Source organism: Sorex fumeus, unplaced genomic scaffold, assembly GCF_029834395.1.
Source record: "Sorex fumeus unplaced genomic scaffold, SorFum_2.1 ptg000033l, whole genome shotgun sequence".
Taxonomy (NCBI): Eukaryota; Metazoa; Chordata; class Mammalia; order Eulipotyphla; family Soricidae; genus Sorex; species Sorex fumeus.
In genome coordinates, this window is record NW_026606090.1 from 190,419 (window position 1) to 207,521 (window position 17,103).

The following is a 17,103-nucleotide window of genomic DNA, read 5'->3' on the forward strand; positions in this document are numbered from 1 at the left end:
TTGGAAGTGAAAATATCTGAACCCCAACTCCGGAAGTCCCAGCAGTCACGCACACACCCCAAAGCCAGTTAAAAATTTAATTCCAGCTTGACTGAATGCCTGGCACAAATCATCATGAACAACTTTGTAAACCACAGTGTTTATAAAAAGTTACTGTAAGGGGAAAATTTATATAAGTAGGCCTTACCTACTCCATGTGAACTCCAAAATAGATTAACACAGAATTGCTATAAAAGTTTTATTCGTGGGGGGTGATGGGAGGGAACCTGGGGACACTGGTGCTGGGAAATGTACACTGGTGGAGGGATGGGTGTTGGAATACTGTATGAGTGAAATCCAATCATGAACAGTTTTGTAATGGTCTATCACAGTGATTCAATAAAAAAGTTAAAAAAAAAAGTTTTATTAATGACAGGTGAGACATGATCATTACCATAACAATATCCAAGTATAAAACAAAAATTTGGTGTAATATACTTTAGATTCCGGAGCTGGAAACATATACATGTGAATGAGAATAGGCATTCTATTATATTGGATTAAATGGTTTTAATTTTCCTATTTACGTAAGTCAAAATCACATAGCAATCCATAATAGGCCCTTATTGATTTATTTTTCTAATCGTTTTATTTGCTGGTTCTTAAAGTTTCGTTGGAATAAGCCATATAAAGTAAGTGTGCCTAAGTGGGGGGCAGGTTGGGGTTGGGAGGGAAACTGGGGGTATTGATGGAGGGAAGGCCACACAGGTGGTGTTGGAACACTAAATGCCTGGAACAACTGTATAATGAACAACTTTGTAAATCATAGTGTTTTTAATAGAAATTAATAATAATAATTTAAAAAAAAGGTTCAGAGTCTAAGTGACAGGTGACCAAGTCACAAGCTGCCCACCCACAACTCCCCACACTCAGAGCTCACCCACCTACAAGTTTCTGCCACACGCACTTCCGGGAGCCGAGTCACCTACCTTTGATTCCCCGGTCCATTTTCATCAAACGCCTGATGATGGAATCACGGTTATCTCCTTGCCTGATTTCAATTCTGGTTGAGAAGTGACCATTGGATGGCTGGGGATTCACTAGGGACACGGACACGCCAGGCTGGAAAGCAGAGAAAGGAGATGTGAGAGGGAGGGAGAGGAATCTCTGCCAAGAGGGTGTGCCAGAGAACGCCAGCAGAGAGCAGGGGAGGCGGGACTCTGCCCTAAGCAGTGGCCTCGCCCACCAGGGCTCCATTCCCAACGCCCAAAGAAAAGCAGCTTGAAGTATGGTTTGATTTTATCCAAACCAATGTAAATTCAAACTCAGAAAAAGAAAAACAGAGCTCATGTTTAGGACCAAGAGCAAGGTGAAAATGACTAGACTATCAATATTAATAACAGATAGTAACAATAGTCATATTTTTTCTACAGCTACTATCAACGACTGTCACTGTCACTGTCCTCCTGTTGTTCATCGATTTTCTTGAGCAGGCCCAGTAACATCTCCATTGTGAGACTTTGCTGTTACTGTGTTTGGCATATCGAATATGTCACGGGTAGCTTGCCAGGCTTTGCCGTGCAGGCGAGATACTGTCGGCAGCTTGCCGGGCTCTCGAGAGGGGTGGAGGAATCGAACTCAGGTCGGCCATGTTGGCTGCATGCAAGGCAAACGCCCTACCCGCTGTGCTATCGCTCCAGCCCATCAATGACTAAATGCACTTATTCTTTTGGTGTTGGGAGTCACACCTGGAGGTCCTAGAGGATGACTCCTGACTCTCTAATCAGGGATCACTCCTAGTGGGGTTCAGGGGACCATTTGTGGATGCCAGGGTCCAAATCCGGGTTGGCCACGTGCAAGGCAAGTGCCCTCCCCACTGTACTATCGCTCCAACCCCTAATGGCTGAATTTCTATGTGCCAGGCATTTCACCAAGGACTGTATCAGACACTATTCTCGTACCCTTTGTTCCTACAGGGTCTCTGCCAGCGCCACGGGAGGCACCGTGCCACTCGGCAATGCTCAGGGGACCACAAGCAGGCACTCCTGTGTGTATATTATAGTAAGTTGAGCGTTACAGATCCAACCCCCCCTTCACCACACATCCTTTTATCTTGTTCCTTTATCTTGATTTATCACCTCTCTGTCCCCTTTCCAAAGCACTCTCCATTCTCCCCCTCCCTCTCCCTCTCTCTCCCTCTCTCTCTCCCCCCTCTCCCATCTCTCTCTCTCTCTGCTGAGAACCAGAAAGATAAACAAAGTAGCCCAGGGTCACAAAGCCACCTAGAGCCGAAAACCCCACTCGATATTTTCAGTGCAAAAGAGTCAACTGATTAGATTTAAAGCCATAGGAACTTAGTAGGATGTCTGAAAGTGGCTTGAAATAAAACATCGGAATAGGAAACACAAGTTTATGGAACTATTTCCATGGCCTAGATGACTGCACTTTAAAGCCACCATATCCTAAGGAGTGAGTATTCAGTACATGATGACAAATTCAGGTCTCATTCATAATCACAATTAAAATTTTTACTCTCTTCGAAACACTGAAAACGTGTGTTCTCCTCTAAAACTTTTACGTTCAACTACATGTGGTACTTATTTTTCCCCCTAGTTTATAGGCCACCCCTGGATGTGCTCGGGGTTTACTCCTGACTCTGTGCTCAGGGATCAGTCACGGCAGTGGCTAGGGGACCACATGGGGTGTCAGGGATCGAATCCCGGTCAGTTGCATGGAAGGCAAGCGCCCTACCCACGGTCTATCACTCCAGACCCTAAATGTGGTAAAAGTAAACAGGATATCTCTAAGTCCTGTGTGCTAAGAAAAGTAGGGCACTTCACAAACCCTCACAACTGTACCCTGAAAATTATCCATGAGTTCTTTGAAAACAAATAAATACAATCTCCTACAATGGCAAATCTTTACCAGTGATAAAAATATGAGAAAAATAAACAATTCCAGCGTAACATAAAATGCCCAATCTGGGGGCTGAGAGAGAGAGAACAGCAGGGAAGGCCCCCAGGCACTGTAGGGCATGGGTTTGACCAAAAAAAAACAAAAAAAAGCAAACAAACCAAAAAAAAACCCTTTATTTTTTATTACCACTATATTTTTTATATTTTTATATATTTTAATAAAAACCAAAATCTGAAATCATATTTTTATTCTTGTTTTTCTTTCTTTAAGAGGGATCTAGCCAGTGATGCTCAAGAATTCCCTCGAGACCACTCCAGAGTGGCCCGGAGTGGCCAAGCGTGCTCAGAACACGGCCCACAGCTCAGCCAGCTTTCCAGGCGAGCCGGATTCCTAATCTCAGGGTCACACCTGGCAGTGCTCTGAGCACATTCCTGGCTCTGTGCTCAGGAGTCACTCCTGCTTTGGGAGGCAGTCTCTGGGATCAAACCTGGGTCAGCAGAATAAGCATTTTATTATACTGTAGTAAATGGTTTCAATTTTCTTATTCACATAGCTCAAAATCCTATCGTAATCCTCAACTGACTCTTACTGATTTATTCTCTCTGATCATTCTATTTGCCATTTCTTAAAGTTTTGTTGGAATCAGCAATATAAAGTTAGTATGTTCTGTGCCTAAGAGGGCAGGTTGGGATTGGGAGGCAAAATGGGGACATTGGTGGAGGGAAGGTCACACTGGTGGTGATGGAACACTACATGCCTGAAACAACTGTATAATGAACAACTCTGTAAATCACAGTGTTTTTAATACAAAAAAAAAAAACCTGGGTCCTGTCACATGCCAGGCAAGTGCTGAACCCTGTAAACTCTCAGGCCCCTATTTTTCATTTGTTTTTGTTTGGGGCCACACCCAATGGTGCTCAGAGGTCATTTCTGGCTCTGTGCTAAGAGGTCACTCCTAGCTGTCTTTGGAAACCATATGGAATGCCAGGGACTGAACCCAGGCCAGCTGCTCACAAATGTCCTACCCCATGTACTATTGCTCTATTTTTATTTTTAAATCTCACAAATAATATTTGATGCCACTCAAAGCAGAACAGTATAGAGAGGTGCCTCGATCTAGCATGTTTTAAATTATGTGGTATGCAGTAAAGCAGTAATTCTGGGCTAGAGACAGTACGGCAGGGAAGGAGCTGCCTGCGTGTGGCCAATCCCCAGCACCAGACATGGCGCCTGAGAGCACTGCCAGGACAGAACCTGGGCATAGAGACAGACGGCGCCCAAAAAGCACTGCCAGGAGCGAACCTGAGCACAGATGCAGAGCCCTGAGAAGCACTGTGCATAGCCCAAAATCCAAAAGAAAACAAAATTAAACTAATCACTTAATTTCTCTAGGTCTTTCTTCCTTCTGTGTTTAAAATGATGTATTTAAGGGCCAGAGAGATAGTAGGTGAGGCAAAGCAGTTGCCTTGCAAACAACCAACGCCAATTCAAATCTCCTGGTACCATAAACGATCCCCCAAAGCACTACCAGGAACCACTCCTGAGCACAGAGCCAGGAACAGCTTCGGAGAACAGGAGGGAAGGAGAGAAGGAGAGGAGGGAGGAAAAGAAGGATGAAGTAAGGAGGGCAACAATGGAGGGAGGAAAGGAAGGAAGGGAGGGAGGGAGGGAAGAAGGAAGGAAGGAAGGAAGGAAGGAAGGAAGGAAGGAAGAAGAAGAAGAAGAAGAAGAAGGAAGGAAGGAAGGAAGGAAGGAAGGAAGGAAGGAAGGAAGGAAGGAAGGAGTTAGGAAGGAAGGAAGGAAGGAAGGAAGGAAGGAAGGAAGGAAGGAAGGAGTTAGGAAGGAAGGAAGGAAGGAAGGAAGGAAGGAAGGAAGGAGTTAGGAAGGAAGGAAGGAAGGAAGGAGTTAGGAAAGAAGGAAGGAAGGAAGGAAGGAAGGGAGGGAGGGAGGGAGGGAGGAGGAAGGAAGGAGGAAGGAAGGAAGGAAGGAAGGAAGGAAGGAAAGAGGGAGGGAGGAGGAAGGAAGGAAGGAAGGAAGGAAGGAAGGAAGGAAGGAGTTAGGGAGGAAGAGAGGAAGGAAGGAGTTAAGAAGGAAGGAAGGAAGGAAGGAAGGAAGGAAGGAAGGAAGGAAGGAAGGAAGGAGTTAAGGAGGAAGAGAGGAAGGAAGGAGTTAGGAAGGAAGGAAGGAAGGAAGGAAGGAAGGAAGGAAGGAAGGAAGGAAGGAAGGAAGGGAGGGAGGGAGGGAGGGAGGGAGGGAGGGAGGGAGGAAACTAAAAAAAGGAAGAAAACCCGCCCCTCCCAAAAAAGGAGGGGGGGCTCCATGCAATGGAGCTAAAGTCTCTTCCAGCTCTGAATCACAATAAGTCCTTGAACCTACTTCCGTTCTGAAAACATTAAGTGGCTTTCCAGGACAGCAATCTTCCCTGACTTTATCTTCTGCTTCGGAGGCAAACTTGACCTCTATGTGTTCAAGCTAAATAGAGGGGAAAAAATGAGAAAGTTGTTAGTCTCACTTAATATGACTGAAATTAATCATTGCCTCATCTTGCCAAAGAGTAAACGAGGTTTGACACTTGACAAGAAATGGTCTGTGCTATTTTATTCTTTCCCATATAAACATTAAGTTAAATCTGTAATCAATTTACACAACACACATCTTAGAGGTCTCAGACACTGCATATTCATATAGTCACGTTTGCCATCTCCTAAAATGAAGTACAGCGTCTACCCACTGGAGAAGAAAATGCAAATCAGTATAAAACTCAGAAATTCATCATTTCAGAACAAAATTTTTTTCATTTACACAATTGGAAAAACCCAGAAACGGGCAGATTACATGTCTCCAACATAATATGACCTAAATATAGAGGTATCCACAGAGAACCAGTGAAAAGATCCAAGATGTTTTAACCTGAAAATTGATATGAACATTTAGAAATACAGATCTAAAATGTCTACTTTTAATGTATTAAATCACTAACTCAGTTATAACTACATTACATAAATGATTTACAAATAGCTTTCCCCTATTCCCATATTTCATAAAATAATATTCATATTCTTATTTTTACTTTATTTTTTTAATTCATATCCTTATACCTGCATTAACTCTTAGTGTCTTCATTAGCATCGGAACTCTGGTTGGAAACCCCCTCCCGACACAAATTTCTACCGTAAATTATCTTTTCTTCTACCTAAGTTGTCTCAGAGAAAGAACTTTTAGAATTGGCCTTTTAGAATCTGAGGCTGCAGCAAGAGAGAAGGGGGCGCGCAGACTCAGAGAGAGCAGAGCCGTTGGCAGTGTCGCAGTTCCCACAGGTGGTAGCAGGTCCATGGATACGGATGATGTCATTCATTCTTTTTGATTTTGGTTTCGGAGCCACCCCGGTGGTCCTGGGTCAGTGCAACCCCCGCCTCAGTGCTGGCGGTCGCCCCCACAGTGCTCAGAGGGAAGCGGAGCTGGAACACGTGGTGTTGAGGGTGGAATCTGGGGCTGCAGCATGCAAAGCCATCGTGCTGAACTATCCTCCCCAGCCCCTCACTCTCTGTTTTTAAAGGACAGCTGATAATGTATCATGAATGAGGGTTTTAACTGATCCCATTCTAAGAATACGGGGTCAGAAGGGGGAACAGCAATTCAGAGCACTCTGTATTAATATCAGACGTTCTGAAAGCACTCGATTATAAGATCATCCACCTTTTTTTTTAACGATGTCTCTCTCGAAGGTGGGGGCGAGTGGAGTCAGTAAGATATGGTTACTTCTTTGCACACAGAGTGAACTGAAGAGGAAAGATCACCTTATCTGCCTGCAATTCATTCTACGCCCAGCCCTTCCCTTTGCTTCAAAGAAATTTTGGCTGATGTATTTTGGAAAGGCACTAAACTTTCTTCAAAGTTCCATTATCAAACAAAAGAACTAGATTTCGTTTATTATATAGGTGAAGCCTATGCTGCATGTGTAATTGTCAACATAACCCACAGCCCCTTTTTACCTCGAGGGAATTGGTCAGGTAGACGATATTCTCCATAAGGACAGCCTGTTCATCAAATTCTAGTTGTAAATCCAGAACCCGAGGTCCCATTTTCTCCAGATTTTCCTAGTAGCCCAAATGGTTTGGAAAAACAAAAACACATTAAGAATATGATGGAAAAAAATTTTTATTTTCTCTAAAGCAAATCATTCTTCTCCCAATTGATAAAAATCTTCAAATTTGAACAGTCAGAGGAAAAGCTTGGCTACATGGTTTTATCTCTGTTTGCTTGTTAATGAAATTACTCGCTCAGGGTAATTATCATTTAAATCACGGTAATATTACGGCAGCACTGAAAAGACTGAAAGAACAAGGTTCTCAGACTTATAAAATAAACGTAGTTTTATCATTTTCTATTTAGTCGGACTTAATATGCAAACCCAAACAATCTGCTTTTGACAAGGAATCAAACAAATGTGGGCTTATTAGAGAACACATTTTAACTTACCGAGCTACAACTTTAGAAATATTTCAAAGAATAATTTATAACAAAACAAATACTTTCTGAACATATTTCTATAAATTTAAAAACAAAATTGGGCAAGCCTCCCTATGGCAAGCCTCATAGGTGATGCCAGGGGTCTAATCGGGCTATACCAGGCATGTGTTCCAGCGCTTTGAGATATCCCCATGGTCCCCCCAAACACTTGGGGGTCCAAATACAGGCGTGGTTGGGGCACATTGCTAAGAAATCATAGGCCAAAGATGTGGCTCAGTACTAGAGTTTCCTCACACTGGAAGCAATCCCCAGGACCACAAAAAATTAAATGTTTTTTTTTTTTTTCTCATTTGGAACCAAACCCAGGAAAAGCTCGAAGGGGACCATATGGTACGCCAGGGATTGAACCTGGGACAGCTGTGTGCAAGGCAATTGCCCTATTCACTGTATTATTGCTCTGATCCCCCCCAAAAATATTCTTCTTTTAAAAAAATAAATTTTTTAATGTCAAACTGTGTTAGTACTCAGATATAAACCAGATATATACCAAACTCAGATATATGCCAGTACTATACCAAAAAAGGACTGCTTAGGGGCCAGAGAGATTTGCATGTAAGAAGCCCAGCACTTCAGGGTCCCCCAGGACCTGATAGCCCCCCAAGAACCAAAGTGCAACCTCCTGAGAGAAGCCTGAGCACTGTCAAGTGTGCCTCCCCCAAACAAAAGCAGCAATTCTTTAGTCTTAATTTTCTTAAAAATTAAGAAATACTCAATATTCAAAATGCACCATAATGGGGCCAGAAAGATAACACAGTGGGTAGGATGCTTGCCTTGCATGCAACCGACCTGGGTTCAATCCCTAGCGTCAGGAATAAGCCCCAAACAGAGCCAGGTATGGGCCCAAAAGAAAAACTAACAAACCAACAAAAAAATATGCAACCTACAGAATTCAAGTTCAGGACCTGGAGCGACAGTCTAGCAGGTAGGGCATTTTGTACACAGCCAAAAAAAGGTTCGATTCTCAGCATCCCATACAGTCCCCCAAGCATGCTCAGAAGTAATTCCTGAGTACAGAGCCAGGAGTAGCCCCTGAGCATTGCCAGGTGTGGCCCCAAAACAAAACCAAAAGGGAAAAAAAAAAGAAGAAAACAACTCCAGAATTTAATTTCATATGCACTATATCGACAGTCTGTAATGCGTAGGCAGCGCTTATATGAATGTGCCGACATGATTACAATACTCACTGCCTCCACTTCCCTTCAAAGTTGCTTCTCTTCCCATAAAAAAGTGCTAGCAAGACATTTTCTTATTCCCAGATTTACTGAGCACTTTCAACAGTTCAAGCCACTAATTTTGGATGGCAAATCACAAATACGATTGAAAAACTGGGGCCAGAGTGACAACACCGCAGGCTGGGTCTGTGCCTTTGGGAGCCAGCTGGGTTCGATCCTCACAAATCTGTGTGGTCCCCCAAGCCCACCCCAAGCGATCTCTGAGCACAGAGCCAGGAGCAAGCCCTGATCACCACTGGGCGTGGCCCAAAAAAAATCAAAAAGAAAAAAGAGAAAGAAAAATACAATACTGTTTCATCTAACATTAGTTGTTTTTTTTGTTGTTGTTGTTTTTATGGCTTTTGGTTTTTTGGGTCACACCCAGCGATGCTCAGGGACCCTATAGGATGCTGGGGATCAAACCCAGGTTGGCCACATGCAAGGCAAATGCCCTACTCGCTGTACTATCACTCCAGCCCCTAACATTAGATTTTTCAAAAGTCAATTCTTAAATCTAATAGTTTGGAACTTTATTTCAAAACAGTTTCACTGGATTCTGTTAAAGCAGAACATCAAGACTATCTTTACAATCAACAAGAGAGTATTTTCTGGAATGCACACATTGACAATGGGCCTGGCATTTCGGCCAGTGGCATCAGTGGGTTAAAGGAAGCACTGGTAGGTCTGCACAGCAGACATTCTCACTTGATTAGTGACTGCCACCAGGATTTTAAATTATTTCTAAAACTGCAAACACCATAGTACTCTGATAGTTGACTGATCTGAGAGAATTAAAAGGCTATTCTAAAGAATACAATTTTCTCCAGTATACGAAAAGCTAAGAGTTTTGATCTCCATCAAACATCTGCAGGAAAAACATTTGAGTATTAAAGCATCAAATGAATCACTAAGTGGTTTCCATAGGTTAAGTTGTAACATATTCACATTTAAAAAATTTTTTAACTGGGTCAACTACTTGAGCTGTTTTGTGTTAAATATTACATTTACTCTTCAGGCATTCCTAAAGGTAGGACTTTCTCATCTGATAGATGAGAAAACTGTGACTCAGAGAATTTAGGTGGTTTGTCAAAGCCTCATAACTAGAAGTGAAAGGATTTGGACCAGAATTTGTCTGACCCCAAAGTCTACGATCAGGAAACCATATGTGACATTGGGGATCGAACCTGGGTCAGCCACATACCCTCCATAGTACGTATTTTCATGTATTGACAATTCTGTAAGCATCCCCCAAATATGATAGCTTGTTTTCCAGAACCATTGGCCAAGAGTAGTTCTTTGGGTCTGTCTAGAGTGGCTTTTTAAATTTTGGTTGTTTTTCTGGTTGGGGGAATATCCTCTAAGTTGCCTCCCTGGAGTTGTAAGTGATATTTCTAGCAATTTCTTAGGGAAGTCTGGACCCAGTTTTCCCTTCCCTGTACTGTACTTTTTCTTTTTCTTGTTTGGTTGGTTGCTGGCTGTTTCTGGGGCCACCCCTGGCTGTGCTCAGGGCTCACTCAGAGATCACCTCTGGCAGGGTGCAAGAGGCCATGTGCAGTTTGGGGAACAGAACCCGGGTTGGCTGCCAGCAAGGCAAGCTCCCAGTCCCCAATTAGCTCTACGGTCCCATGGTTAGCATTGTTAACCAAGGTCACAGCTTACCTTAATCATGGCAACAAAAGGCATCACTTTCTTCATGTATTTCTTCAATTCTGGTAAATTGCCTAGTTCACTAGCAATGACTTTGTTATCAGGCAATTTTCCATTGTTGGTCTAAAAAAACAAAATAAATAAAAAGAGTCAAGAGGGGCTGGAGCAATAGCACAGCAGGTAGGGTATTTGCCTTGCATGTGGCAGACCCGGGTTCGATTCTCAACATCCTATATAGTCCCCCAAACACTGCCAGGAGTTAATTCCTGAGTGCATAAGCCAGGAGTAACCCCTGTGCATCGCCAGCTGTGACCCAAAAAAGGGGAAAAATAATTGAAAATGATAAACATTTACACACACACACGTATATATTCCATATATATTTCAAGACAGCAGACCTGCCATGGAATAGATCAGTCATAGAATTGAGGTCCCCAGAAGTTCCAGAGAACAGCAAGAAAAGAATATGCAGCCCCTCCTGAGCGCCATGACATGTGAAAGGTAAAAGACAAAACAGGCAAAACAGGCGGGGCTGGAGAGATAGCACAGCGAGTAGGGTGTCTGCCTTGCACGCAGCCAACCTGGGTTCGATCGCCGGCATCCCACATGATCCCCGAAGCACCGCCAGGAGTAATTCCTGAGTGCAGAGCCAGGTATAACCTCTGAGTATCGACCCCTGAGTGTGGACCCCCCAAAAAAACCAGAAGGCTGACTACTATTCACACTACATATTTAGGGTAAAGGAAAAAAGCAATTATTCAACTTTTCCACATCATACCTGCACCTCTGGGGTGTTTGCATCAGGTAAGAATCAGTTAAGAGGGGCAGAAACAATAGTACAGTGGGGAGGGCATTTTTCTTGCCTGCAGCCAACCTATGTTCGATCCCCAGCATCCCATATGGTTCCCCAAGCACCACCAGGAGTAACTCCTGAGTGCAGAGCCAGGAATAACCCCTGAGCACCACTGCGTGTGACTCAAAAAGGTAAAAAATAATAAATAAATAAATAAAATATTTCAAGGGGTCAGAGCTATAGCACAGCAGTAAAGTACTTGCCTTGTATGTGTGAGACCCTGGATTAATCCCTGGCACCACAAAAGAATAGTAATAATAATAATAATTTTTGAAGCATTTTATTCCATTAGTCATTACCCCACCACCACCATCAAAGGAATAAGACGAGGACCAGAGAGATGCTCAAAGAGGTCCCAGAGTCCACCCCCAGGGCTCACTGAGGCAGCCAGGCCGAGAGCACAGCCCAGGAGGCCCAAAGCAATTTTTAAACTATCACACAGTGTTGATTATGTCTACATTTGAATTCTCTTCCCTCTGTTTACCACACATGGATAAAGAATCCAGGGACGGGGGCGGGAGGAGAGAGAGAGATAAAGAGGGAGAGGGAGAAAAGGAGAAAGACGGGGAGAAGAAGAGAGGGAGAGAGGAAGAGAGAGACAGAGACAGAGACACAGAGAGAGAGACAGAAACAGTTCAGCAGTAAGGCTTTGCCTTGCATGCGTCCAATTCCCAGGACCACACATGGTCCCTGGAGGCTACTGGAAGTGATTCCTAGGAGCAGAGTCAGGAGTAAGCCCTCAGCACAACTGGATGTGACACAAAAATATCACACACACACACACACACACACACACACACACATACTGGAGTCAAGCATAAGAAAGAATCCAAAAGAAAAGTAGCATTTCATAAGATACCCAAGAATCCATTCGCTTTCAATTCTAATCTTCAGTGATGTGAAGATTTTAGTGCTGTGGACTTTTGGGGTGCAGTTTGTTTGCACAGAGCTGGGGATGGAACCTGGGGGGGGGGGGCTCAGCACATGGAAGGCCAGGACCCTGGATGGAGCCCCAGGGATCTGCTTTAAACAAAGGGAAGAGGACAGGAGAGGAGAGGAAACGGATCTCAGAGAGGGCTGACGCAGGGGCCAGAGACAGCACCTGCACCACACAGTCATGCAGCGGCTCTCCCGGAAAGTGAAGAATCAATCTGGGCATCAGAGCAAGAGCAGAGTGGGCAGGGCAGGTGCCTGGCATGCTGCTGACTTGGACCCCATACGAGCACAGTGAGCACTTAATGGGTGTGACCCCCAAATCAATCTTGGTTTTTGTTGTTTTTTTCTTTTGCTTTTGGGTAATACCCAGCGATGCTCAGAGGTTACTCCTGGCTTTGCACTCAGGAATTACTCCTGGCAGTGCTCAGAGGACCAGATGGGATGCCAGAGATCGAACTCAGGTTGGCTGCGTGCAAGGAAAATGCCCTACCCGCTGTACTATCTTTCTGGCCCCCCACTCTTGATTTTATTTATTTTTTTCTTTTTTAATTTTTATTAGTGAGACACCAGGAGGTTCAGTTGTAGACTTACAAATTTTTGTGCTTGGGTTTCAATTATACAATGATCAAATACCCATCCCTCCACGAGTGCCCATTTTAAAGCAAAGCTGGTGAGGGGGGTCTGAGGTCCAGGGGTTGGGTCACGCCCTTCTGGGCTCCAGAGATTGTGTCCCTCCAGGCAAGAAACTTGAGCCCTCCACAGGAAAAGCACATGCCCTGGCCCTCGGGCCATCATCTTCTCATCTCCTAAACTAGTACTGGTCGGTTCTTTCAGGTAAAGGGAAAACTTTAAAAGGAAATGATTATCCTAAATAACAACATATGACAATGTTGACCTGAAACCACATAATATCTCGTCAGTGAAGGCTAAGTAAAAATAGAACTTCTAAAAGAACAGTGGTGGTATATATTTTTTAAATATCTGGGACATTACATACTATATTTAGTTATTCCACTGTTTCCCCAAAAATGTTGATATGTGGAGAACTGGTCCAGAGAAACGACATATGACCAGGGCCAGAGCCTGGCATCCTCGAGGGACCCCCAGCACCGCCAGTAGTGATGCCTGAGTGCAGACCAGGGGTAATCCCTGAGCATTGCCAGGTGTAACCCAAAGAGCAAAAATAAAATAAAATAAAAATAAAACAAAAAAAAACTGATATTACCTAGGGTGAGGAGGGTTGGATGGGAAGAGTCTGAGGGACACAAGGGAAGGAAAGAGAACTCTGGCAGAGGATGTGGGTATGCATGAAACTTCCCTTAACAGTATTATAAATCTTGCTACCTCAATAAAAAAGGAAGAAAGGAAGTAGTGGGGGTGGAATCATAGAGGGAGGGGTAGAGGAAGAAAATGCTAGTCTGAATATATAATCCACTGAGGCACAAATTTATCTGCCTGCCCACCCAAACCAGCAGTGCCCAAATTTGCAAGATTCCATTGGCTACCTTTTCTATTTCCATCACACACAATCCAAAGAGGAAGTTGCTATCCACATGAAAAGGTTCAAAAGGAGGGGATGGAGCACCAATAGTACACGTAGGGTATTTGCTTTGGTCTATTTCCATATTTTAAGTGTGAAAGGGAAAAGACAGTTGAACTTTTTTCTTTAAGAAAACCTAGAACTAATCTGAAGTTTCCTTTACATATAATTACCATATTTAATAGCTACCTGACAGTCAAAAAAAAAAAAAGAAAAAGAAAAACTGAGCTTCCCATTTCTATGAGGAATTAATATTTTTTTTAATTATACAGGAGTCAAGCTTCACATTTTTTCAAACATATTAAGGTATAATAGGTTTAGATTTTATGAATACCAGTGTTTTAAGTCACAACAAATTTGAGAGGCATATGTAGTTCTTCTGCTTTATAATTTTAACCAATGTATGAAAAAGTCCCACACACGTAATTGCATGCAACCAGATTGTGTATGTGTGTATAAAAATTTCAGAAACAAAGGCAAAATAGCAGTTTTCTCGGTGCCCACTTCAGGGCCACTAAGGAAAACAAGAGATACGCCAATCTTAGAAGAAACTCAAACAAAGCTCCTACCTTTCTCCTCCCAGATACTGTCCCCCCCAAAAAAAGGCACAGTACAGGGGCCACCATGATAGTACAGCGGGTAGGGCCGTTTGCTTGGCACATGGCCAGCCCAGGTTCGATCCCCAGCACCCCATCAGGAGTAAGACCTGAGCACCACCGGGTATGGGCCCCAAAACCAAATAAATAAATAAATATGGAAAAAACAAATTGGACAGGACACAACAACAGAGGAGTGAAGTCTCCTGAGAGCATCACCTCAAAGTGCTTCCGGAGCACTGACAGAGTGACATGTTGCCAAGACGGATAGTTCTTTGCCACGTAGATGGTGCAGTGTGAAGGCTTCTGAGGAGGCTGCTTGTCCGTCTTCTGTAGAGCAAAAAGCAAGGTGAAGATACACGATCACTTCTAGAAACCCAGAATGAAAAGAGTTTCCCCTCAATTTACAGCACCACCGCCTATCACACTGCATTCATCAGAACATCTGTATGGCAGGCATGCGCTCTCTCTCTCTCTCTCTCTCTTTCCTCCCCCACCCCCACCCCCATTTTGGGCATTATGCTTTGCAATAGACCAATAACTTTTAAGGATTGGCCTGTTCCAGTTTGTTTTAATTTTTTGTTGGCTTTTTTTTTTCTAATTTAGTCACCATAAAATTGAAACATTTTTCATGACTGGGTTTGCCACCTTCTCTTGGCTGAACGCTTCCCTCCCTGTCCAATGTCCCAGCCCCCACAGTGGCCCATTTCCTACTGAAGATGAGACCTCATGTTCTTTGTTTCCATCTCCTTGGGTACTTGTTAGGAATAACCGTTTTTTGAAGAGATGGTGGCTTAGGCACACCTGACCATGCTCGGGGTTTACTTCCGGCTCTGTGCTCAGGCATCGCTCCTGGGTGAATTCAGGGAATCATCTGGGGGTACCAGGGATCAAATCAGAGGAAGGTGAGGGTCTTCCCCACTATACTATCTCTCTGTGCCCAGGAATGTTTTTAAAATGTTTAAAATTGAAAAAGAAAAAAACAAAAAACAAAACATATGACTTTACCTTTCCTTTGGCTGGCATCATATAGTTCTTGAGTCGCAGCCGAAGGTCATGAGCCACTTCCATGAGGTACTGTGAGGAACGTATCAAGGCTTCATCCACAGGACCCGCCACAGGCCACGAAGCATTCATAATGGAGTCCGACTGACATACACAAAAAGGCCCGAGGAGATTAGACATCTATTTCATGACTCTGGGCTGCAGTTCCACACCCCGGCTGCCATCTGTAAGTGCCAGCTCCACGCCTGAACCTGACTACACATAACACACTTCCCACAGTCCCTGATCTCATGTTCCCTAGAATTCAAGCTGTGAAGTCTGACTCTACATTCATAATTAGCATCCATTTGAAGAGAGTATTAATACCCACACACATATGCTCACTTTCAAAGAAAATTATGTAATGCTAATTTGCCTAAACTGAATCATTATTATATAAATTATGCACACTCTCAGTTTTTAGTCTATTAATACCTCCAGTATGGAAAGTATAGCTCTTCAGTATATGCATCATGAGTACAGGCTGCACTGTTTGTGCACTAGAAAATACAAAAGAGACTGGCCAATAAGGCTGAAAAGGAGTTATTAAACCAGCAAATCTATTTATCTGCAAGCCTGGGAGAAATAATTGAATTTACCTTCACAGTAAGAATGCTAATAGAATACCCCTAAATATAGCCCGATACATTCCAAGAATTTTATATAAAACCGGGACTTTATGCAAGCACTTCTTTCTTTGTTTTTAAGCAGATCACAGTCATTAATTATATCATTTTCAATATTTACACCTTTTAAACAAACTGTTGGAAAAACCACATTAGCTATACATGTACTCAAAGGTGTATCTGAATACATGCAAATGTATTATCACATTTCATAACAAGATTTAAGTGAAATCCAATCTGGATCACTTGCTCTTCAAAGAAATGTGTGGAGGCACAGACATAATGCATCTGTATATACAGGAATTGTCCATTTACTCTACCGTGATAACTATAATGATGATCCAGCATTATTCTTTTTGGGCCACACCCAGTGATGCTCAGGGTTACTCCTGGCCCCATACTCAGGAATGAATCCTGGTGGTGCTGGGGTACCATAGGCAGTGCCGGGGATCAAACCCAGGTGGGCAGCATGCAAGGCAAATGCCCTCCAGGCTGCACTGCTGCTTTGTGTTTTGGGACACATCTGGAGGTGCTCAGGGCTTCCTCCTGGCGCTATGCTCAGGGATCACTCCTGCTGGGGCTTAGGGAACTGACCACACAGGGTGCCGAGGATCACCCTACCCACTGGACTGTTGCTCCAGCCCAACAATCTTTTTTATTTTTAATTTTTTATTGAATCACTCTGAGATAGACCCTTACAAAGCCATTCATGATTGGATTTCAGTCACACAGCATTCCATCGTTCCACCAGTGTCCCCACGTTCCCTCCCATCACCCCCTCCCCCCACCTCCCTCAGGCTGCTTCTATGGCAGGAGCCCAACAATATCTTAACTGCTGAAAGGTACCTTTCCCAGGAGCATCCAGATATGCTCACACAGATGGGGACAGAACGGAGCCAAGAGGAGAGTCTGGACTTCAATGAACCGGAACACGAGGTCCCTGTGCATCCCTTCAATGGCCAGTTCCCGGTACTTATCTTTGGAGGCCTAGAACATTCGAGACAAGTTACCACTTTTCTCCCCTCACTTCTTTGAAATAAAAATAAAGAGGGAAAGTAGGTTATCGCTTTCTAATGCATTTTTAAGTTTTGGGTCTTTTAAAATGCCATAATGAATTCTGGTGCAGCCTTTTATTTTTAATATATTAATGATTCTCAAAAATACAAATTCTAAAAAGACATTTTTGTGACAGCCATAAAAGTTGACAAATTTAAGCTATGGACTA

At 43.4% G+C, this 17,103-nt stretch overlaps 1 protein-coding gene across 2 annotated transcripts in view; it reads right to left on the reverse strand.

Annotated features, from left to right (window-relative positions):
- LARS1 (leucyl-tRNA synthetase 1) overlaps window positions 1-17,103 on the reverse strand; it is a 65,820-nt gene that overhangs the window by 5,689 nt on the left and 43,028 nt on the right. For both annotated transcript variants that reach the window (XM_056116681.1, XM_056116680.1), the window contains exons 25-31: window positions 16,725-16,865; window positions 15,217-15,357; window positions 14,428-14,538; window positions 10,296-10,406; window positions 6,888-6,992; window positions 5,272-5,367; window positions 969-1,101 (exon numbers count right to left, since the gene is read on the reverse strand). In XM_056116681.1, coding sequence (XP_055972656.1) covers window positions 969-1,101; window positions 5,272-5,367; window positions 6,888-6,992; window positions 10,296-10,406; window positions 14,428-14,538; window positions 15,217-15,357; window positions 16,725-16,865 — 838 coding nt within the window. The remainder of the gene's footprint in view (window positions 1-968; window positions 1,102-5,271; window positions 5,368-6,887; window positions 6,993-10,295; window positions 10,407-14,427; window positions 14,539-15,216; window positions 15,358-16,724; window positions 16,866-17,103) is intronic.